General features: G+C 33.5%; 1 protein-coding gene across 4 annotated transcripts; it reads right to left on the reverse strand.

The window, feature by feature from the left end:
* Positions 1-350: 350 nt before the first annotated feature.
* LOC126814862 (coiled-coil domain-containing protein 125) lies at positions 351-25,235 on the reverse strand. Of its 4 annotated transcripts, none has more exons than XM_050540281.2 (11): positions 24,054-25,008; positions 17,510-17,580; positions 13,686-13,772; positions 11,965-12,036; positions 10,868-10,953; positions 8,060-8,142; positions 5,129-5,247; positions 4,005-4,112; positions 3,466-3,655; positions 2,778-2,923; positions 351-1,718 (listed from the first exon to the last, which is right to left on the reverse strand). In XM_050540281.2, the coding sequence occupies exons 1-11, from the start codon at positions 24,622-24,624 to the stop codon at positions 1,593-1,595; spliced, it is 1,659 nt and encodes a 552-aa protein (XP_050396238.1). In that variant the 5' UTR covers positions 24,625-25,008; the 3' UTR covers positions 351-1,592. The 4 variants fall into 4 exon arrangements, 3 of the variants coding, with proteins under 3 accessions (XP_050396238.1, XP_050396237.1, XP_050396239.1); XM_050540280.2 differs by lacking the exon at positions 10,868-10,953 and adding an exon at positions 8,314-8,444 and having other exon boundaries at positions 24,054-24,972; XR_007677782.2 differs by lacking the exons at positions 351-1,718; positions 2,778-2,923; positions 3,466-3,655; positions 4,005-4,112; positions 5,129-5,247 and adding an exon at positions 8,314-8,444 and having other exon boundaries at positions 24,054-25,234.
* Positions 25,236-25,248: the final 13 nt, after the last annotated feature.

A 25,248-nucleotide genomic window follows, 5' to 3' on the forward strand; every position in this document is an offset into this window, starting at 1 on the left:
AAGAGAGTTATTGTGTCCCAAAAAGTGTGACGGACAGACAGACGGACAGACAGACGGACGAACCCATTTTCTGCTTTCTTCGAAAGGCGGGGGACAATTAATAAAAACATTAAAAGTTAAATAAAATAAACCCATATAAATAAGTATTGCATGTCCCCTACTGGTCCTTGCAAATTTTACAACGGAATCCAACGAATAACAAATTTCAATCAAATATCACAATTAACAAAAACTTCAGGAAAACAAAATGACAAATGGATAGAGAGAAAACCTGTTGGATGAAAATATTCTATTCACTCAAATTCACATATTCAACAGGCAATGATGAGTGAGTGATTTACAGACGAACCTTCAGCTTTTAAATATTTTTATTGAAGTAACAGTGGAAGACAACAAATATATTGCCAATCATATAGAGAACAAACCACCAAGAGGCTGTTGTGTAGCCAGTCAAGAAACAAAGACTTTGGTCTGGTTTTATCTTATCTTGCACTTAAAAAAAAACCCATCAAGGCTATTCAAGATAATTCTTAAAAGTAGAGATTGTTGTTTGGTCATCAATGTTTTGTTTCAAAATAAACTTTTTACAGATATAGACAATAAATGTTATCTTTGCGCATACAAAGTTTTCCTATAAATTAAACAAAGATAGGTCCGACAACAAAACATACGCCCACATTACTATTTTCATTCTTTTGTATGAAATACGAACATTCACAAAACACCACAATTTGATCAAGAGCAACAGACCTTGAAGTAATTATTTGAAATATTTAAAATTTGCTAGTCTTCATAACATCAAACATGTTCTGGTAATTTAGGCATTTTTGCCTCACGAACATAAATACTGAATTCACCAAATGATAATCCTCAAAACATTTTGAATTGAGCAAGGGTCCTAACACGGACAGTAATTATTGGAAATAATAGGCTTCATCGTCCCATGGATATAAATCTATACATAAATTTCAAGTCAATAGGATGATAACAATAACTTTTAAGAGTGTAATCTTGGGTGCTCTTTTTTACAAGAGCATCCACAAATTTTACAAAGTGATCAAGGGCAATTGACTCTAATATTAATTATCGGAAATAGTCTCATAAACATGAACAATGAGTATAAATTTCAAGTCAATCAGATTGTAAATTTTGGATACAAGAGTGTCCACAACAAGTTTTGGACGACAGATGGATATACAGGGCTGATGACAGATATACAGTGGGGATGACAATGTATCAATTAAAATCTGTTTCCTTCTTTCTTTCAATTTAATCTGGTTGTATTAAATTTCAGATAAATTTTAAAATTTATCTGAGAAAAATGTGGTTTTAGGAAAAGGTGCCTCAAATTATGCTAGGTTATCTGAACCTGTTTACGGTCCGACCCATTAACTGAAAAATACTGTGTTGTGATGATATCCATAATGTCATTGTCATGTCTATAAATGAGGATAACCCATTATAACTGAGTTTCGGCATTATGACCCTTCAAGTTACAATCTGTTTTAAGAAATTGGCACTTTAACTTAATAAGCCTCCTGGCTGTTGGATTATGCATTTCATGGTTGCTTTTTTTGGTACACAATCAGACACTATGTACACTTAAATACATCATCTTCCTTAATTTTTGCCAACTGTTCTTCTAACTGTTGGTTTTTATTGGCCAATATTTGGGCTGCTAATTTCTGATGAGCTAAAGCTTCATTCTTCTCATGTATCTACAACATATAAGTTTAAATCTACAGAATTAATAGCTGAAATGGTAAACTGATAAACAGGAATTTCTATTGCAAGTCAATGGACTATAAAATAACCATCTAAGTTCTTGATCTCATGAACATAAACACTGTATAAATGTCGAGTCAATCCAATGCTAACTTTAGCCTCTTGAGTAGTTTTCAGTGTCCACAACATTTTTCAAATTGATTAAGGGCAATAGCTTGGATACCAATTATAGAAAACCTCTAAAAATCAATAGGATATATCATCTACATTGTGTATAAAGTATATGTGAATTGGCTAATAACTTTACCCTTCAGTGTGTTCACAAGACTTTTCAAATTGTTAAAGGGCCACAAGTGTAACAAATAGGAATGATAACTTTAGCCTCTGGAGAGTCTACAACATTTTTCAAATTGATGACAGACTAAAGAGTTTAGATAAAGAGTTGACAGTTCTCGCTATAATATTTAAAAAATAGATAAGTAAAGAGAACATGTGAAAATTTCAGTCAAATTGCTCCATTCTGAACCAAGATATTAGCTTTTGAATTTTAGGCTAGCCTCAATCATCATTACTAAAGTCGGTACAATAAAAAACAAAGTCTCGATTATCCATTTTTACCTCTAATTATCATTCACAAAATGTATTCCAATCCGCTAAATATTGCAGGCTAGTGATGGCATCGAGAGTTGATTATGGTTTGGATAAAGTAATTAATGTCCAATTAATAATTTAGATAACATTTCAGGCCTAAAGAAAGACCAGCAATAGGCAGATTTAGCTCTTGCATAATGTATGTTTAACAATAATTGTTGGAAATCGGTTAAAATCATAGGCCTTTTTGTCTCGTGTCCGTAAACTCTGTGTATAAATTTCAAGTCCATTGGATGATAACTTTAGCCTTAATGGGGTCCACAGGAATTTTCAAATAGACCCAGGGCAATAAAGCTCAACTTATGAACATAAACACTGTGTATAGTCTTTAGAGAGCTCATTAAAAATGACCGAGGTAACGTCAATATACAACCACATTTGAATGCAGGCATATAACTTACCATTTCCGTAAGTAAGTTAACCAGTTCTTGTGGTGGCATACATGTAACTGTATTATTATTAAGTGATTGGAGTTCTTCAGCATACATTCTTGATCTTGATTCAGGTAAAAGAATTTGGTTATTTGATGAACTACTGTCAATATCATCTGATAGAAAAAAATAATTTATATTAGGGTTTTAACAGCAGCTTTATGTATAATTTATATTAAAATTAAACTATTCTAATTATTCAAGAGTGAGGCAGATGTCTCCCGGCCACAAACCTCCTTAAAACAGACATTGATTAATCACACTTTTATCTTTTTGTAAAGCATCCAGCAATCAAGCTGCTAATATTCATGATGTAGTGAAACTACAGACCAAGTCTCATCAGTTTGCCTCAATTAGAATCACAGTTATCCGCCCCAAAGCGACCAATCAAATTATGAAGCATACAGAGAGAGAGAGAGAGAGAGATATGGTATTTTATGTCCACAACACAAACTAGGTCATTGTGGAACTAACACATGGTTCAATTTTATTTCAGTAATTCGATTGCACGAGGTTGGACACGCGACCCTAATGAAGCATACAGCCACACAATATCTGGTCTTCTGCAAGTACATATATGTGTACCATACTTTGTTTTTTTCCTTTTATTTCTATTACTAAGACTATAATGTATTATTATTATCATGATCATACTTACCATCATTAAGTACACTTATTAACCATTTAATGGCTGCCTTAGCTTTAACTGATTTGGACACGGAAGGCACAGAAAGCTCGGCAAGTTTTAAGCTTAAAACTTTATTTCGATGTATCTGTTCTTCAAATGCTTTACGATAAGCATCAACTGTTAGATATGTTTCTTCTGTTCTCTGTTTTTGAAGATCAATCTGACAAAACGTACATTGTTTTATTAATTTAGGATTTTAGAATAAGTATGTATTGGTTATGGTTTGGTTATTGAGATTATGTTTTGAAATTATATGACCTAAAAAATTTTTCCAATGTCTCTGTCTGTTTGTTTCCAAGTGACTACCAGTAATCAAATTGTCAAATTGAGGAAGTAAAATGTTTTTTTTTTTACCAAATTATCTATAATACTGCAAAACAATTTAAATTGGTTGACATGCAATTTTATTAAAAGTAATAAAAGAAAATCTAAATTTTACAGTGTTATTATGCATTATATCTGGTATCTTGACTGGACTAGCCAGCTGTTTTGAATGCTTCAATTATTACCTCTTCTTTTAGTTTAATAATGTCTCTTCTTAAACTTGCTGCAGCATGAGCACAACCACATGGTTCAGGATTAGTTCCTCTGCACCGACATGCTCCTAATACTGCAAGCTAAATCAAACAACAAACCATAATATTATAATCACTGAGTGGCATAAAGCAATTGAGCGCAATAAAAAAAACATAACAATTTATGTTCTCTTATCAAGCACCAATTATTTAAGGTTTATCGCTTTCACAAATTTTTCGGAAAAAGGGGCAGAAGCACATGCAATGCTAAATAGCAATGTATTTCTATCATTATTGTGTCATATTTACTGTATACCTAATAACAACAAGACCACAAGATTCAAAATAAAATATTCTTTAAAACAAGTTAGCATAAAATTAAATGTATGTTACAATGGATGAGAACAATTTCCATAAAAGCTGAGAGATGAACAATTTGTTATCTATTCCACATACACAATAAATATAAAATATTTGTATATTATTGTCTTAAAATATTTACAGTTCAGCAAATCTATTACTATTTATAAATTTCAATGACATTAATTTCATTTTTAAATGCTACGACTCACATCACTTAATTAACCAAGAAATATTCAGAAAGGAATCATAATTCACTCTAAAATGTTGTAATTACCAAAACAGACTCATCGATAGCCAGCAAGAGGTGTACTGACTACCGGTATATTCAAGATGGTGCGAAAGTGGCTCAATAGAATTTTATGGTTGATTATATCAATAGCTGTAATTCACAGAAGCTAAGAACAGGATAGTCAGACACGCTTTTTGTTTTTGGTAACTAAACTTGAAAATATAATAATGAAAGCAAATTGATGAATTCAGTGGCTGCTAAAACATAGGTATCTTACCATATTTCAGAAAGGAAATATTTCAGAATCCAAAACAGCGTCCAAAAATGAGTTTCGAGTTTAGCGTGTTGACGAAAAGGAAGTTTTGAATTGTGTTCCACCCTTAGGAGTGATTTTAAAATAAAGATATCATATTTTAGAAAGAAACAATTTTTTCTCGTTACATGTCATTAAGGGTGAAGATTACTACCAAATATCATTACCAATTTGAGATCTTGTAAAGTCCTAACAGTAGATTTATAATATTACCTCTGCTGAAGAAAATGTCCCATATTCATCTTCTGATGATTGACTTTTAGTCTTTTCATATTTCAATTTCTCTTTCACATCCATCAAAGCCAATAATTCATCCCTTTCTCTTGACAAGGCTAAAATAACAAATCAGGCAAGTTTTCATTATGAGAAACAGAGTTTATACTATAGTGTTTGTAAAAGAGCTTGGTTGGTAAATTCACCGAAAACAAGCCAAACTCAGTTAACTTCTATTTGGAGTTAGTTCTACAGCATTAAAGTTGCTCTTGCTTTATCTAAAATCATTGTCAACAAATCCTGGGGGGTAAATTTTAAAAACAATTCCAAGCTTTTAATAGACTAAATGTGAAAAGAAAGATAACCCTGCAGGATAAGTAATTTACAATCCAATTTTTTTTTAAAAACTGATAGGATTCTTCCTTATTCCCAATGTTAGGGTTCTCTACCATAAATAAATATCTCCAAATATATTGACAATTATACCAAAATATTCATATATTTAACAAGCCTTAACTTAGTATCTCACATTTATCGTCACTAAAAAAACGGTCATGTTGTAACTTGTAGTTAAAAAGTTATAACTATTTAAACATTAATAAAAAACAAGACAGAAACGGTAAACGACAAGCAGACACTACATCCAGCCATTTTTGAGTACAAAATAGGTTCTCTGGCTTATTGAAAGGCCAGGACAATCAAGACTATTTTCTATGAAACATTACAGAAAGCTAGATCATGCAAGTTAGGCATCTCAACAATTGTTTTGAGAACCTTGTAAAAGTAAAATGAAACTATTACTAGTATCCAGTTTTTGCCTAACCTGAGTGTTTCGGAGATATTAATTGTACTAAACAAAAAAATCCCACTCCTAATGGTAGTTAACAACAAGCCAACAGTGAGGCTGATGTCCCCTGCCAAAATCTCAAAATAAATAGATGACACATATTAATTAATAGCACATTTATTTTTTCAAAAGTATCAAGCAATCAAACTGATTATCAACTATGTTCACCTAATAAACATCTACATCAAGTTTAAACATTCTACTTCAATTAAAAGCAGAGTTGTTATGTTCCAAAGTCTTGACCAATCAAATTGCTAATCGCTGCTTAGTCTAAGCAGAAAATTCTCATCATCGAACTTAGTCAATGTAATGATATAATAAATATATACTCGGCGTTTCATCACTCTCACTTAATTAAAACTAAAGTTATCGTGCCCCAAAGCATCAACCAATCAGATTGCTTATCTCTGCTTACCGTAAGCAGACATCTTCATCATCAAACTCCATCAAGGCATTCACCTAATGAATGCCTACACCAAGTTTGAACATTCTAACTCAATTAGAAGGAGAGTTATTGTGTTCCAAAGTCTTGACCAATCAAACTTATCGTTCTGCTTACCCTCAGCAGAAAATGTTCATCATCGAACTTAGTCAAATGCTCATCCTCGAACTCCATCAAGTCATTGACCTAATAAACACCTATACCAAGTTTGAACATTCTAGCTCAATTAGAAGGAGAGTTATTGTGTTCCAAAGTCTCGGCCAATCAAGGGCCATAATTCAGGAAGTTACGATCTTTTGGGTTATAATGAAGCAATTCAAGTTTCATCAAAATCGGATCAAAATTGTGACCTCTAGGAGGTCCACAGCCTTGATATATCAGATGTTTACACTATTTGCTTACAAGGAGCGGCCATTTCATCATTGATGAAAATTAAGTGAATTTGGTAAAATTTGAATATATAAATGGAAATTTGATTTGAACTGAATCAAATACAAAAGGCAGCAGATGCTCTGAAAATACACCAAGAAGGGTTTAATTTTCATAAAAGACCACGCCCCCCTCCCAAAATTTTTTGGGGCGAGCGGACCACTCACCAAATCCTGGCTACATCCCTGTGTTTCAGTATGACCCTGCAGGCATATTTTCAAGTGTGTGCGCAAGCACACTCAACTTTTATAGAGCCCTGCCATTTTGTCTGACAGTTTTGATCCGATTTTCACGTAATTCGAACTCAACCATCATTAGGAAGTAATGGTGATACACTAAAACGTTTTTTTAAATCAGATAAAAATTGTGACCTCTAGAGGGACCACAAGCTAAAGAGGCAATTTTTCGTACAATCAGGGGCCATAATTCAGGAGGTTACAATCCGATATGCGCGAATATCGAAAGGAAACAAGACATTTGGGTTATAAACATGCATATCAAGTTTCATCAAAATCAGATCAAAATTGTGACCTCTAAGAGTGTCCACAAGCTAAAAACGTGATTTTTTGTACAATCAGGGGCCATAATCCATTATCTTATGGTCCGATACATGCCAATATCGAAAGGAACTGAGATCTTTGGGAGATAGACCTATATTTCAAGCTTTGTCAAAATCGGATAAAAATTGTGACCTGTAGAGTGTCCATAAACAAATTGTGGATGGACATCCGGACAGACAACAATATACATCCACATGAAAATGTGGGCGTATAAAAATAAAACAAACACAATTTTCTAAAGCTGCTGTAACAACCAAAAAGTTAAATATTACTGTAATTCAAAATCTTTAACAATTGATTTTTTATGGCTTTAATAGTTGATAGATGTGTAGAAAATTAATAACATTAATCAAAAGAAAAATAACAAACAAATTCAAAGTCCATAAATTTAACATGACAAATAAATGTAACAGTAACGTTGATAGTTTTGTTTTTTTGTATTATGTTATTATGTTTACTCTTTATGTACCGACTTTCCAAAATATGAATGGGATTATGTCAATGAATAACAGGTCGCCAGCTACGTCTGTCAACAAGTACCATTATGTGAATAACATTCAATTAGTAAAGTAGTACTTAATGATAATGTATATTAAAATAAATATCATAGAATTTTAAAAGTGTCAATGTTTACATACAAAACAATTACCTACCCATTTTGTGGGCATTTGTTCTTCTTAATTCTTCTGATCTGGCTTCTAAAGTTGACATCAAAACTGCATTTTCTTGACAAACTCTAGAAGAAAACATTATAATTCATAGATTTAAAAGTGTATCATTACACATAATAACTCATTATACTAAAAAGGTCTTGTTTTTTTTTATATACAAACACTGCATTAACAGATGATAATAATATGTAAACTTTTAATTTCTTTTCAGTTGAATACATCTATAATACATATACCTGCAATAATCATCATCTATATCAGCAAAACTGAGCAGGGCACCAGATGATGCACTTGTCTTATCTGATGTAGTTATCTCCTTTGATTCCTCCACCTCGATTGCATCCCCCACCACCTTGAGTCCCTCAAACTAATATATAAACATGGATATAAAGAAAGGTAAAGATGAGAAGCATAGCCCACAAAATAACAGAATACCTGAAATAGCCAGACTGGTCACGCATAGATAAAAGTTTAACAGGAAATCAATGGCATTGCTACAAAAAGGTTTATTTGAGAAATAGGTACGTATCTGTGTAAAAAGATAGGTTGCCAGGCAACGAAACATACGCCCACAGCAGCTAAATCGTCCGGGCACTCAACAAGAGTTGTCGCATATTTTTACTTTTTTCGGTAATGAAACATTTATAATACACTAAAATCTGATGAAGAGCAACAACTCAGAAAACCATTAGAATTTGTTTGGTTTTTATAAAGTTCTGCCCCATGCTAACGTTTTGTATACAAAACTTTTAATACTGTATCATGAATTTAGCTGTTCCAAGTCATAAAAATTCGTTGAAAATCAATATACTTGTTCGTCTCAAGATCTTAAACTCTGTGTATCAATCTGCATTCAATCGGATATTAACTTTGGCCTCTAGAGCGTCCACAAGATTTTTCAAAGGGATCAAGGGCCATAACTTTGGCAGTAATTATCAGAAATCTTTGAAAATCAATAGGATTCTTCGCCTCGTGACCTCAAACACTGTGTATAAATTTAAAGTCAATCAGATATTAACTGAAAATGAATAGACTTCTTCGTCTCATGACCTTAAACACTGTGTATAAATTTAAAGTCAATCGAATATTAACTTTGGCCTCTAGAGTGTCCACAAGATTTTTTGAAGTGATCAAGGGCCATAACTCTGGCAGTAATTATCGGAAATCGCTGAAAATCAATAGGCTTCTTCGTCTCAAGGCCTTAAACACTGTATATAAATTTAAAGTCAATCGGATATTAACTTTAGCCTCTAGAGCGTCCACAAGCAATTTCAATGTGGGCGTATAAAAAACAACAAAAAACAAAAAACCCCAACAAAATACATCTGATGTTCCAAACCTTTAACTAATCAAAGTTGTTTTGTAAATAAAATCATAATTTTATTCAAATCATTCCACTCTCAGCAGTGTGTCAGTTTAGAATTTAAACTTTTAAACTTTTCTATCAATTCATCCAAAAGAAAAGGAAGCTAACCACTAATAGTCTGGAGGCTCAGTGCAGGGGTTAGGGGGACCATCAAATGGGCACAAAATCAAACCCAACTTTTCTATAGTCAAATTTTGCGCGAGTCCAACCATGAAACTATTCAATTGTTTTTCGGACTACTAGTTTTATTATGTATAACAATCATTGTTAAACTAAATCGGGGAGATTTCGATTTGACAGTTTTTACATATTTTTGAAACAGATTTTGAAGTGTTTTGGTTCTGTTTTCCAAGATCTTTTTCGACGTTCCAAAGTAAATGTACGGTGCTAAGACCACCTAAAGATAAGTTTTAAATGTTCCTACTATAAATTAGAACAGGTTTCGCTTTAGTTTTTATATTTTACGCTGACATTTTATTGCTTTAAATCTTCCTAGCGAAAAAACAGAAAATTTGACATTTTGACCTCTGGGGTCACAAAGAACAAAGGTGAATTTAGCAAGTTTACATTTTTAGTGAAAAAGTGATTACTTTTGATCATTTTCAGCATCTTCCCATGATACAAGAATGGCTACCCATTCACTTTAAGTGCATATGACCTCATTTGACCTTTGACCCCGAACATCTCGAAAACGCCCCAAATTTTACTATAGAAAAGTTGGGTCTGGTTTTGTGCCGATTCGATGGACCCCCAGCACCTAGCCACCGGTCTATAAGTTACTGTGTGCCAAAATTTGATTCAGATAGAGATGCCCAATGTAATAAGTCTCATTCCTCAAGGATGGGGAAGATAATAGTTATATCTAATTGCATGCTGTTTCTAAAATACAGACCATGAATTCTTCAGTTTTGAAACATAATTTCTCAGTTTTATAATCAAACTTGAACTTGAAGCAACATCAGTTTATTAATTAACATTATACTTAACAGATCAGAGAATGTGAGAAATACAAGTTTACATTATTATATAGATTTCATCTATTTATCAAATTTCAAACATTTGAGCAAAGATACATACATTAGTTCATAAAAATAAGGTCATTAATACTTCTCAAAATTGAAAGAATACCGTAAAATTGACAATACTTTATATTTTACTGTATAGAAAATTAATAACCTATATAAAGTGAGTTAGGACATATATTTAACAGAATCAAAACTAAAATTGAAGCTGTGGAAAAAAAACTAAAATTGAAGCTGTGGAAAAAAAACTAAAGTTAAATCAGAATAACAAATAAAGGAATGAAATGAAACTAGAATAACTAAAAGTGGTGGTATTTTAAACAAAAGAATATAATTAATACAAAACAAAATTAAACAAGATTTCACAAGTCTAAATTAGATAAAATCATGGTTAAAATTTACCTATCAAAACGTTGAGCCCAGAGTTCCTGACTGTCCATGAAAGAGGATTCACGCCACTGCAGTTCAAAGTTTAATTTATTCACTTCCTGCAAGCCAATGGAAATCATGCTAACAATCATTAACAAAATGCACTTGATACAAAGGGTAAAGCATATTAATTAATAGGGTGGATTTAGATTTTTAACTACAAAAATCTGTTAAATAAGTGTATATTTCACTTCTTTAAAAAATATTTCAGAGAGACTTTATCATGATGTAAATATATATCTGTCAAATTATTATTATACCAATATTTCAATTCGTTTACTTTTTTTGGTAGTTTACTGTATTTCATGTGGGGTGACAAATAGCAGTCTACACAGACAAAAAAATAATGTGAATATGTACATTATGATATAAAATCTCAAAACTTGACTATATTTTCAAGGTTTTATGTCAACAGCTGATCCTCTGAACCATATCATTCATAGGTAGAGCTTGAGAATGATATAGAGTAGAGTCATCATGGTTAAAACTGTATATTTGGATGACGTTTTGAAGAGATTTCTCAAGAACATAAAGCTACTATCTGAGTCTTTGTAAGAAATATTCAGTTTTTTAACCCTATGAACAAGCTATAACTATGATATGTTATGCTGTAGCACAAACATTAAACATCGCAGGAGTATTAGGGACAGGAATTAAGTCAACCAAGTAGTGGCGAACGTGCAAGAGATATATCTTTGTAAGCGAAGCATTCATTGTTGTTGATCTTCTTCAATAGTTTAGACATAGTTATCAGATAATATTGTTAGACATATTAATGTTAGAAAACAATGTTTCATGCAACCTATAATATGAGATGCATGTAAATAATTCAGTTACAATCTACAAGAATGTAAGGCTGATGTCCCCCATTTCAATCCAAAAATAAATAGATTACACTTATTAATTACTTGAACAGTTATATTTTTCCACAAGAAACTGTGTAAGTTCAGATGGCTATCGAAAGAACATTCTAAATATTAAAGTGAACTTTCTCATAATGCAACATGCTGGTATTAATTATGATTTTAATAACAATAAAACTTCCGGAATTATATGATATACAAACCCACCATAGCAAGAATATTGGTGTAATCTTTCGTCATTTTTTCATGGTCTATAACTTCTGACCTCGCTTCTTCTGCCTGGGATAAAATAACAATTCAAATTTTACAATCTGTCAGTTAGTAATCATATCTTGATATTTAAACAAACAATAATGGGTATATTTTAGAAATTAATATATATCTGATGGGGGAGGATATTTCTCTTTGATTGGTAACTAAGAATTTTAAAGAGCCTCTAACTGGTGACACTGTGGCTGACTGGCTGACTGGGATACAAATAGCACAAGGGAGGCAGCTGACGACTAACCTGTATAGCAGGATAGTGGAGTAAGGGCAAGTTACGATAAGACAGGCCTGGCACCTAAACACTAATCTACAAATTCACATATATTCCGCATATATGCAGTCTCTAATGATTCACTACCAAATGCTATGTTTTTTATTAAATAAAGGGAAGAACATCCCACTAAACCAATCCATGGCCAAAGGCCGCAAATGGAAAGATTTCAAAAACATATTCTAAACAAACAGGACACGCTTCGGCTTCCTGGGTCTGTGACATCACTTTTGTGGAAGCAGACATTAAAGAACCAAGGTAGCAGTATAGTAGTCGTAGTAGCAGATGACTCTTAGATGTACCAGGTTATACACTGCCATACTAAGAACAATAAACACTACATAGTGACAGACAGGTCCTCAGAACAGAATTGCATGATTCTTTTATTATCAAGTTACCGGTGATCTTGCAATAGACAATCGAATACTGGAACATAACCGGCAATATATCATGAGACATATAGCTTCCACTAGACAATTTATCCCCATACAACCAATCCTGATCAGTTTTCTTTACTGATGCAGGTTGTTCTATTTGACAAAGTGTAGCTTAGAATTTTAGTTGAGTATCTTAGTTGAGTATTTCAGTCTAGTACTTTGTGTAACAATAATTTATGAATGCTGATACATTTTGTAGTTGATTTAGATGTATTATCTATTTGAAACAATGAATATTTGTGTATCACACGATAACAAAATGTAATTCCACAGTTAGTGGGGTTACGAATGAACATAATAAAATGATTTTGAAGTATTTTTACATTTGTGCTTAATACAAATGTAAAACGGACAAAATGTGTTTTCCCATCAAATCAATGTTGTGCCATGTCCTTGTCTATAAAAACTAGTATAATGAACTTGTATAAATTTTATCATCGTATCTGTACATGCTGTACTTGTTACACATTAACATATCATTAAGTTTTACATTATTACAAAATTCTATATATTTAACACTGCATCACTTATCATATATGTATATATATTTGTTATATTATTTCTGTGTTGTGTCTACGAAATTTCAAAAAGAGTATCTGTCTGTTCCCCATTCTCATTATTTTACTTAATAAAATACAGTTTAAAGAAGCTACAATATAAATCATTGACAAAAAGGACAGAAAGGTTCCATTTAGATTACAATTTAGAATGTTTAAGTAAGATTCCAACCATTAATCACTAGTCATCAGAGAAAACAGATAAAATTAAAAATATGTCAAACTACAGTATTAAAGGAACCAAATAAGGTCAAGTCAGTAGAAACTAAAGCAAACTTCAAATGGCCATTTATTTTAGGAATGGTCAATCTGATAAATTTATATTTTGGTTAAGGGTACATTTGATTGGCTTTAAAAGTTTATCTGACTTTTATTCTGAAACAAAATATATTCTACCTGTTTTTTAAGTATAGCTATGGCTCTATATTTAGCATCTAATCTTCTACGACATGTTTCAATTTCTATCTTCAACTCTTCAACTTCCTAAAATAAAGAAACAATCTGGGTTAGAATTCAATTGATCAAAAAATTATTTTGCGTTTAAAAGCTGATGTCCAGATGACAACTATGACAACTTCAATTAATTAGATATAGAAATTGTCAATTACTGACAATAATTGTCTCTCTGGAATCTGTTGCCATGGATCTGTGCAGATGTGGTGGCACTTGGTGGACTATGTCCAAAACCTTTTAAGCAGTCATTATTGGTGGAAATAGGAGACAAGCTTTATCTTTGAGTTTGAGAGTTAGATCTACAATCAAACAATGGAATTTCATCAAAAAATATTTAACGGTACCATATATTACTTATATATTTATAGTAATATACAGAAATACTAGAATATGATAGTCCATAAATATTCTAAAGTTAGCTCCAATCTTCTGTTACTGGCATAGTAAAAATTAAAAAAAAAGAAATTTTCAAAATATACTCAGTATTTTCAGTAATCTGGTATTGTATTTGAAAATACCCCTCTTTTTTTTAGCATGCTTTTTTGTTGTAACTCTTAACAGTGGTCTACTGAACTGGACATCCTAACATCTACTGACATACCAGTGAAATTTTTACAGTGAATCAAATGGGTGAACCCATCGCCAGCGAATTTCACCTTGTGTGTCTGGACCTTCGACACCTGAATATTTATCACTGCCTTTAATATGTGGCCAACATTTATCGAAGAGAAATCGGCAGAGACATTCGCCTTGTGTGTCCACGGCAATGCCCAGTAACTTAGGCGGTGAATAAATTTTGCATAGTGTGTCCCAGGCATAAGTAAGATTTTTCATTCACATATTACTAGAAAAGACGACTGTAACCAACCATTGTTATATCAGTCTTATCTGTCTCTTATCACTTATCAGTACCACATGTTCATTTAATACTATCGTTTTGTTAAAGGGCAATATTGGTGTCAGTCATTATCACATATGTGACAGAACTCGTTAAACACGTACCAAATATAATTTTAACACAGAGATCATTGCTACAACAGATGCATATTTTTCTCGTTTTCCCTTATCTAGTGACATTCAATTGCTTTCTTGAATTATCAGATATAGTCTCACAGCCTCATATGTGCTAATTTGAAAATAGCATGAATTTTTAAGGAAATTTTCACTGTATTTTTTAGGTTTATAACTCAAAAGGAAGTATATGCAATAGCCAAGCTGGACATCATTTGCGTAGAGGGGCGGACATTTTTTCTGGCAGTTTTCGGCCGATTTTCACGAAATTCAAACTCGCCAACATTACGGTGTAACAGTGATATTTTTAAATGTTTTTGTAAATCAGATAATAACTGTGACCTCTAGAGGGACCACAAGCTAAAAACAATTAGAGGCCATAATTCAGGAAGTTATGATCTAATATGCGCATATATCAAAAGGAACCAAGATCTTTGTGATATAAGCATTTTAAAGTTGCATCAAAATCGGGAAAAAAATGTGGCCTGTAGAGGGTCTACAACCTTAATATACGAGATATTTACACCATTTGCGTTATACAAGGGGCAGCCATTTTGTCTGTCAGTTTTGGTCCGATTTTCATGAATCGGACGACAAACTAAAAACGCGATTTTTTTGTACAGTCAAGGGCCATAATTCAGGAAGTTACGATCCGATATGCGCAAAAATCGAAAGGAACCAAGATCTTTGGGTTATAAACATGTATTTCAAGTTTCATCAACACAGGATCAAAATTTTGAGCTCTAGAGGGTCTACAACCGTTATATACCATATTTTTACACTGTTTGCGTTCGAGGGGCGGCCATTTTGTCTGGCAGTTTTGGTCCAATTTTCACACAATTCGAACTCAACCGTCATTATGGCCTAAAGGTGATTTTTTCAAACAGTTTTTTAAATTGGAATAAAATTTTTCGTGCAATCAGGGGCCATAATTCAGGAAGTTACAGTCTGATATGCACAAATATCAAGATCTTTGGATTATAAACTTATATTTCAAATTTCAACAAAATCAGATAAAAATTGTGACCTCTATTAGTGTCCACAAGCTAAAAACGTGATTTTGCGTACAATCAGGGGCCATAGTAAATGAAGTTACGGTCCGATACATGCCAATATCGAAAGGAACCTAGATCCTAGGGAGATAAACCTATATTTAAAGTTTTGTTGAAATCGGATAAAAATTGTGACCTGTAGAATGTCCACAAATAATTGTGGACGGACAGACAGGGGTGACGACAATATACGTCCACATGAAAATGTGGGCGTATAAAAAAAGCGATAACAGATTATAATTTTAACAAAATACCTTTTGTTTTGTCTATCTCAATGTAAGAAGTCTTTTCCGTTATCATTATTTATAACAGAAAAGACTTGCTTTGACTGTCTGAACTCTTTCACATTGCATAAACATGCATGATATTAACAGAGTGCTTTAACAACCTTATTCCCTGGTATTGTGAGTGAAAACCTCTCCATCAGTCAGTGTTTTATGTCTTGGAACAGAACAACAGAAGAGACATACAATTTGTGCGACAACCATGTGTGATCAACTTTTAAATTGTTTGTATTTTTCTTTTATAAACCATTTCTTTCTATTATGTCTGATTTCCTGCTTGACCATAACCCTGTCTTTGATTCAATAGTGACACCTAGTGACATACCGGTACTTGATAATGGAACATATGGTTAACTTGCTAACAATGCATTAACGGAAAAGACAAATTGTTCTTAAAATTTTGACAAAAACAATATTTGATACAGTAGATTTCTATTTCTTCTTTAAATAGCTAATAGGACATTTTATTCAGCTCAATTGGATGGATAATTGATAAGCACTGTAATTTTTACTGACCTTTCAATTTTAAAAGCAGATTTCCAAGTTCAAATTTGAGAATGAGAAGTTTTACCATAACGGAATGGACATTTTGACCACATAATTTGATATACTGATTTTATTTTGAATAATAACCTTGTCAAAATATTTTCCCAAAGAAGGGACTTCCATGATGATGTACAAAATATCAGTTATTTTGACGGTTGCAAAAATTTTATATCATATATTGGGTAAACCGCTTTTTTCCGTTATTTGTACGTTTTTGTGAAAATAACCCACATAACAACTTTGTGTCTTAGAAGAAATTATTAGTGAGCAGAAATTCTCCCGTGTATCTGTTATCACTCGTCACTTCATTCAGTTATATAGAAGGATAACTTGTAGTGAGCAGAAATTCTCCCGTGTATCTGTTATCACTCGTCACTTCATTCAGTTATATAGAAGGATAACTTGTAGTGAGCAGAAATTCTCCCGTGTATCTGTTATCACTCGTCACTTCATTCAGTTATATAGAAGGATAACTTGTGTTTTCCTTTTGCGTTCGTCACTTCTGATTGTTGAAACCTTCATTACGCATCTATTGTAGCAATGATCTCTGTGTTAAAATTATATTTGGAATGTGTTTAACGAGTTCTATCACATATGTGATAATGACTGACACCAATATTGTCCTTTAACCCTTTGGGTCGGATGTTCTTGAATGGTATGTGCTCCTGCCTATCTGGGGGGTAAAAATCAACACACTTATCATTTTAACAGTCAGTTATTGTAAGGCATTATCAAAGACTTCAATTAACCTTTTTCTCAAGTAGTTGGGATAAATATCTAGTCAGTATACCCTAGAAGTGATATCATTGGCATGAAAATTAGAATTTCCTTGAAACAGTAGGGTAATTTTTAAAAAGATGTTAAATCTACTTACCGTAACAGCATCCACCAGTTTTTTCTCTATTTCAAAACTTGATAACCTTCTACTCCTTTCAGAAGTTTTATCTGAATAGACATATTATTTATATATACTCTTCAAAAAAAGTAGGGGATATTGAAAAGCAAATATTTATGCATGTTGTGATATGATAAAATAGTCATGGACACTTGACATGCTTTGAGAGTATGTTGATTGTTGACAGATGAAGAACTTATCGCCCCAACAGAACCACTGAGCTGCATGTGTGACATGCAATAGCGCCATACACGTGGGAGGGGTTCATTGTCAAATTTGACACTTCAAGGAAGGGTTGATGAAAACTGCCGTTTTGCTGGTTTATCATATCCATGTTTGCTTTACTATCGGTTCTTGCATAAGATTTACTGTTTAGCGTATCTTTGCTTTGGTGTGTTACGTTTAATTTGATCGGCAGACGTGTTCGTCGACGTCGACGTCAACCAACAACACTGCAAGAATTGGCCATGGTACAAGAGGAGTGGGTCAGATTGCCCCAAATCGTGATTGGACGGTTGATTAGGAGCATGCCACGACGAATGGCTGAATGTCTGAGGATTGGTGGAGCAATATTACTCATTATTAAGACAAAAATCAAAAACATTCATTTTCACTTTTGACAGTGTATCTCTTTGCGAGTGAAATGGGGCCGTCAGATAAGCCGCCCATATGAACTGTTTATGTTCATGTGTAGGCAATTGGCCTGTTATTAACATACACTGGTTACCTCTAATAAAAACAGCACTGCATTTCCGCAGTTTTGTATCGTTTCTGAATATCCCCTACTTTTTTTGAAGAGTACCATATATAATAAAAACAAAATAATCTACACATAATATGGATCAACAGGCAGTTGTTAAAACATCATAATGTACTACAAAAAACAAACATTAATCTACAAATTCAGATTTATCCATTAAAGATACATTATGTAAGATTTATATAAAGAGCTGGGCATTCTTGCTATGATAATTCAAATATAGATAATGCAAAATGAATATATTGAAAATTTGATTCAAATTACTTTATTCTGAGCCAAGTTATCACTGTTTGTAGTTTTGACAAGAAGTGAGCATCTTTTGATTATTATTGTAACCACGGTACTGGTATATTCAGGTCTTAGCCTCACTCCTCCATTTTTAAATTAAATCTTTAAATGGCAGAACCGTCCTAATCTGGTTAAAATCTCGAGCATCCGATGGCATCAAGAGTTTATTATGGTCTTGTCATGTTAATAAATGTCTAATTAATAATTTATATAACATTTTAGGCCTAAAGAAAGACCTGCAATAGGCAAACCTAGCTCTTGAATAATGTATCTTTAAGGACAATATGAAAATTTCAACTCCAAAACCTGCTCGGTTATGATTAATCAAACCAAAATTAACATCAAAGCCACCGATCTTCATTTTTATTTCTCTGACAATATCTACAGTGTAAGTTAAATGTCAACGGTAGATTATCTCTGACAAAGTTTTTACTCAACACATGATATCACATGATTGGTTGTGCTTGAAAGTTTACATTGTCTGCAGAAAATTGTAAGTTGCAAAATTTTCAGTTGATCTTGTTTTTGTAACTACTGAACGGAATGCAACCATTTTGGATGATATTCCTTTTCGAAATTCACTCTTACAATATTGTAGTTGCAAAGATAAGATCAACTGAAAATTTTGCAACTTACAGATGATGATCAGTGGCTTTACTCTAAAACAGGTGATTTACCGGTACCCTGATTGTCCAAATTTGCCATATCTCCATTATAAGACGAAGACATGATAAACATATAGTGAAAGTTGGTGTTGTTTGTCATCATCCGTTTCTACTACAACTACACTTAGTCACTAACACATAAGTCAACCGTTATCATCATCAACTCATTAGTATATTGACAATATGTTTATTTTATCAGGAGTATTTTCCTACATGTACATCACCATACATACTAATGGCAAATATACAACAGCTGTTGAATAACAATAAAATACTTTTTCCAATATATATATATATATAGGAAATAAGTAACATTTGAGTGGTCATTTCATAGTCAGAGTGTGTGTAATTGGCTCTATATATTTTAGATGCTGTCAAACATTAAATAATGGGGTCTCCTAAAACATTACTAACTACATTTATCTATATGGAAGCTTAAAATCTATCATGTTTCAAGGAAATTTAATTGTCTTTTATTTACTACCTTTTCTAGACCTGTTCAGGTGCCAATACATTAAATAGAATGTGATAAGGTACATTTAACATTTATCCTATAATTAAATCAAAACATTAAAAATATATTTGTATTAATCAAGCTTTAGTGAGCTGGAATAAATTTTTCATTTCTAACAGATCTTTGTCACTGTCAGAAATATTGTGTGTACAACAGAAATTAGAATGTCACAAACTGTTTAAATGTAACAAACCTTCTTAGTCAACTTTGCCGCGTGTTTTTCTCAGAAGAAACGTTCACCAAGTTGTAATCCCCCCCCCCCCCGTTTTTAATAATCCTGTATACATACCTTGTACATAGTGATTTAAGGCTTGTGGTTATATAGACACTGAGGCTATAATTGTTATTCAATGGTGGGGGTTGTGAGAGGGGGGGGATGTAAGAATCAACCCTTTCTCAAGTAGACGACAGTTGTTGTTATCGAGTGATATTGCAGCTGAACCTTTAGCAAGCGTCTTTTTGTGGGGGGAAACTGGAGGTTAAGAAGGCGGCACTATCTCAAACCAACATCCATAAGCCAGAGGTGACCGGCCAGCTACAGCAACACTCTACACCACGCCTCAGAGAACTACTACTCCAGATCAAAATGATACTGTGATAGTTCACACTGTGATTAGCCGCCATAGCTTACAATTGTCTACGATATGATTGGAAATTTTTGATAAATGTAGCGGATGATAGGGAAAATTGAGGTTCAACACAGCATTCACAATTATCAAATTCAGTCCACGGGTGTTATAAAGTTTTGTAAACTATAAACCTTTACATTTATTAAGCTAAGATTTAGCGTCCACACAACACAAACTAGGTCATTTTGTGACTTACATATGGTACAGTTTTATTTCAATAATTCATTTGAGCTTAGGATTTTTAGCAGTGTAAGAAAACATGAGGACTTTTCATGATTCTGGCTGGCAAGAGTGGAATAGCATAAAGAATATGATGTAAAATGACTTATATAATAACTAAACTGTGAGACTGCCATGTTTTGTACCAGTCATAATAAGCAAAAAGCAATATTCCTACTCATTTAATTGTATAATAACATTCCTTTATGTTCACTGTTTTAACTAGTGGTAACTTAAAGTGCACATAAGACGGCCCGGAAACTTTGAGATAGGTGTAGCCAATGGTTACTATATCCACTTTACGGCAAGTTCACGCCAATCTGGTTGAAATTAATTCAGTTATCTTCACTCAAAGTCGTAAAAATAGACATTCCGTAAAAACGACTTTGCCAATTATCGAAAACACTCTTAATCTCCTCAGACGCCAGTGATGTCACAGTGACCGAATGCATATTCGGAATGTTTATTCCTTAATTACCTATATACAGCCGGCGTGTGTATTCTTTACCGCCTGAAGGATTCCTTAATCCCCCTAATTAAATAAAACAATTGACTACGGAATAATTTGTTTTGTAATTCATTTTAATTTAAGATCCAATTTAGAGTGCCTACAACTTTCAAACTTTGAAGTCTTGAACTCTTTAATTAATTTTTTACAATATGGAACTTATTGGACAAACACTTTTAATATGTAAATAATATACGGGTCCAGGTATGTGTTTTTTACTGCGAGCACTTCGCTTTTCCACATAAAGTGTAGTGTCGTTTAAACAAAGGCAGCTTAAATTGATCTACGGCATTTTAAATTCACTCTAAAATATTCCAATCACAAATGTCTAAACTATACCAATGAAAGACGATAATTCGTTGATTATGATTAGGCCAGTCACGTGGTAATTGGACCGTCAATAAACGCTTGTCCAGTTGCCGTGTGTATTGATGGTGCTATATTGTCCAGACAGTGAGATATTGTATAGATAATGTATATCCTATGTGTAGTGCCTGTGACGTCACCAGCCAATCAACCGGATTAAGGTCGTAATTGAAAAATCGAAAAGCGTTTTGGCGTGTCGGATACTTAAACGTTAACAACAGCAGACTTAATTTTAATCAGATTGGTGTGAACTTGCCGTAAAGTTGAAATAGTAACCATGGGCTATACATACATGCAATTTAGATTTTTGATCTTACGTGGTCTTTAAAAGGAGAACGCATTTCCAAATACATTTGTTGTTGAGAAATATAAATTATTTGACACATACTATTTGAGCATTTCCTTTTAGTTTTACAAATCTAAAAGCATGGCTACCAGCTAACTGAACTCACTTTATTCAAAAGAAATGCCCTTTAAGATTTTCAGTGCATAATTTGCTTCCTGTAAGGAACATTTAGTTGCTTTTTTGAATCCTTTACTCACCTCACCTCTGAAACAATAAATGCAGACATTTGGAGCCTCACCATTTCTGAACTGAATAATTCAGCATCTAATAGTTCGTGTTCTCCGATCTGTTGCGTACCAGAGACTGAATCAGTAATGGCAGTTATGCACAATGTATTTGTTTAAAGTTTTGACCTGATTAGTTGACCTATTTTCCTAATTGCATTTTCACCTTGAACAGCAGATTCAAAATGAAATCAAATGCAATTTAACGTCCTACTGTTCTGCTCCTATACTGGGCTAATGAAGATGGGCATACCCCATACAATGTGCTATGAGGGAAATTTTGCCCGGGCAGCAGCACTATCGCCTATTCTTATATCAAATTCCAACTACCAGGGGATCTTTTACGTGCATTCCACCTCGGTTTTCCATCTCATCCGAAGGACTAGACAGCTGCCCTTGTCAGGACCTCCACGCAAGTTGACTCAATGACAGACCTTATGATACAGCGTGCACGTGCTAATCATTTGGCCATCCAACCCCCCCAAAAATCAAACAGAGCGTGATGTGAAGACACCGAGGTGGGTAAAAAAATGTAAACGATTTCACTTGATTAATTACTTTAAAAATGAATGATATTAATGGTCTACTGTAAGTCTAAACATTCATTTTTATTTTTCCTTAAAATTTGGCCTACTTCAATACTTTACTGTCGATACTGACATAAATCTCTGGTTCACGATATCAGTGAACAGGAGCAATCAGAGGCTGGATTATCCATTCTACACCATGTCATGCCAAAATAATTTCTTTGTTTCACAAGACATTGCAATAAACTTGAACAAAGCATACACAAACAAGTACTTTTTGACTTACAATGTACAAAGAAAGAGTGCTAGAAAAGACTACAGATTCAATTGTAGGCGTGTGTTTATGTTAGGTGCATTCTTCGCTCCTCGGGAAGGTTGCAATCTGCGCAGATCGGACCCCATGCACGCCGATTGTAATCTGCGCGTATCAGACTAGTGAGCAGATTGTCAACTTTTGTGCTGATACTCCTCGATGAAAGTAGTTTGTCAGGTCCCATGTAGTATCAGTCCTCCATCGGCTTCGTACTGTAATGATTTTTTTAAAAAATTAGCGAACAAGATTTAAATTTGAGTCCGCAGTATCTCATAATCTTCCCTGATCACGCGACTGAATGTCCAAAAAGATTTGCTGTAATTACCGTAAACTTCAGTTTTATTTTTGTATAGTTGAAATAAATACATTTATAACAAACAGAGCAATGTACATGTACGTGTTTCTGAATTCTCACTACTACTTCTTTCTTTATGGTAATCAACTGTGCAATCATACTTTTCTTTCCGTATTGCCTTGCTCGTACTTGTAGGCCTACCAGTAAACTGACGGTCACAAAATGCATTTAAACGAATAAAACTAACGCAGTGATCCATGGTGAATATTGAGTAGGATTAGGGGGATTGTGTATTATTATTATTATTATTGTTCGATTTATATAGCGCTTCATTACACGTGAAGTGTTTCTAAGCGCATATCACAAACATATACTTCAAACACACAAAAACAATCAAAATCAGGAGAACATAATTAAACACAGCTGCCTGTTAGGCGCTATTATTCAAAGGTTTATATCCAACAAATCAACCGGCTAATCTCTATATTGAACTCAGTCGAGGTATTACCTGATGAACACCTACACCAAGTAGAGTTCAAAAATAAAAACGAAGTTTAAAAGAATCAACTTCATTAACAAAAATTAAACAATCAAAAACTAAACTGATAAATCAAATTCAAACGAAACAAATAAAACAAAGAAAATGAAAAGAGCAGTTCATTACCATTCTATGTGTGAGAAATCGCTTTATTTAACGTCTGCTTCCACTAAAGTGATATTGGAGGCGGATTATCATCGCAGTACCCTGGACAGACTAACCTCCATGCGCATTCATGTATTAGTCAACGGAAATTAGACAGAGATTTGCGCATGAGCGGGGCTAATCTGTCCGTGAGGTGAAACCTGCGCTCAACATGTACAATACTCACTTTTGCCTCCTGGACTGTTGGGCTTTATTTTATCATTATTTACCACAATGGGTGGTTGGCTATGATTTCGTAAAATTGTTCCAAGATTTTTCTCATAGAGTTTTTTCTGCTGTCTTAAAGATGTTCCCAGGGGAACATTTGCATAACTTGGAAAGTCTTCACCATCAATATCACAATCTTCGTCTGACTGCCCACACAGCTGATAATCATCATTAGATTTAATTCTTATTTTTTTCAAACTGCTTCTGTGAGTGTGGCAAAAACTGCAACCAGTACAATTATGGGAATTGCCATTCGGTACATTCGTACATTCAGATTCATTATCACACTCACATAAATCATTACAAGAAATATTATCTGTGGGAACATTAGAACTGTCATAATAAAATAGTCTTTCTGGTTCTGATGATGGAGAATTATTTTCTTTTTGTTCAGACTGCCCTAATTCAGAGTTCAACTGCAAAAGACCTCCTGGTTTTAGACCTTCTCCCATACCCAAATCACCACAAACTATACCAAAAGCATCATCCCCTTTCCGCGGGACAGTTTTGTCACCCATCAGACTAGCCATTTTCTGTTATAACTATGGAATTCTCACATTAGCAGAGAAATATTAAAATTCTTGGGACTGGCATCGCTGGCGGATGTAACAGATGGAACCAGACCACCAGAAATCTCCAAACAACTGTAGTTCCTTCCCTTTTATAGTTTTCCTCTTCCTTTCCCCACTTTTTGTTGGTGATTTTCGTTGCATCTTTTGAGCATAGAATCGAAGAAAAGGGATTGAATAGAAATTTTCTGTGGGGTTTTGGTGAATATTCATGAATTTGTAGCGGAAGGATAAAAGAGTTAAGGGGTTTATTACGCTAAACACAGCTATTTATAACTCATGGTTAAATAGCTGTACGACAGTATTCTACTTTCAGTTTGTGTATCTCAAGATTTCAATCGTCAACCTGGTAGGACCTACACTTGTAAGCAAGACGTTGCCACATGTTTCTATATCTATGAAGAAAGCGCCTAACCCAACACACATTTGGGGAAAGTTATAGACTGAGTCGTACAAAACCACAAGAATTAACATTAAAGTCAATGACGTGGACATTATTGTAATCAATTGTATGTATGCACTGATTTGGCTGATTCAGTGATTCTGAACCCGAAATGATGTGCCAAAGATTGAAAAAATCACAAA

Source organism: Patella vulgata, chromosome 3 (assembly GCF_932274485.2).
Source record: "Patella vulgata chromosome 3, xgPatVulg1.2, whole genome shotgun sequence".
Taxonomy (NCBI): domain Eukaryota; kingdom Metazoa; phylum Mollusca; class Gastropoda; family Patellidae; genus Patella; species Patella vulgata.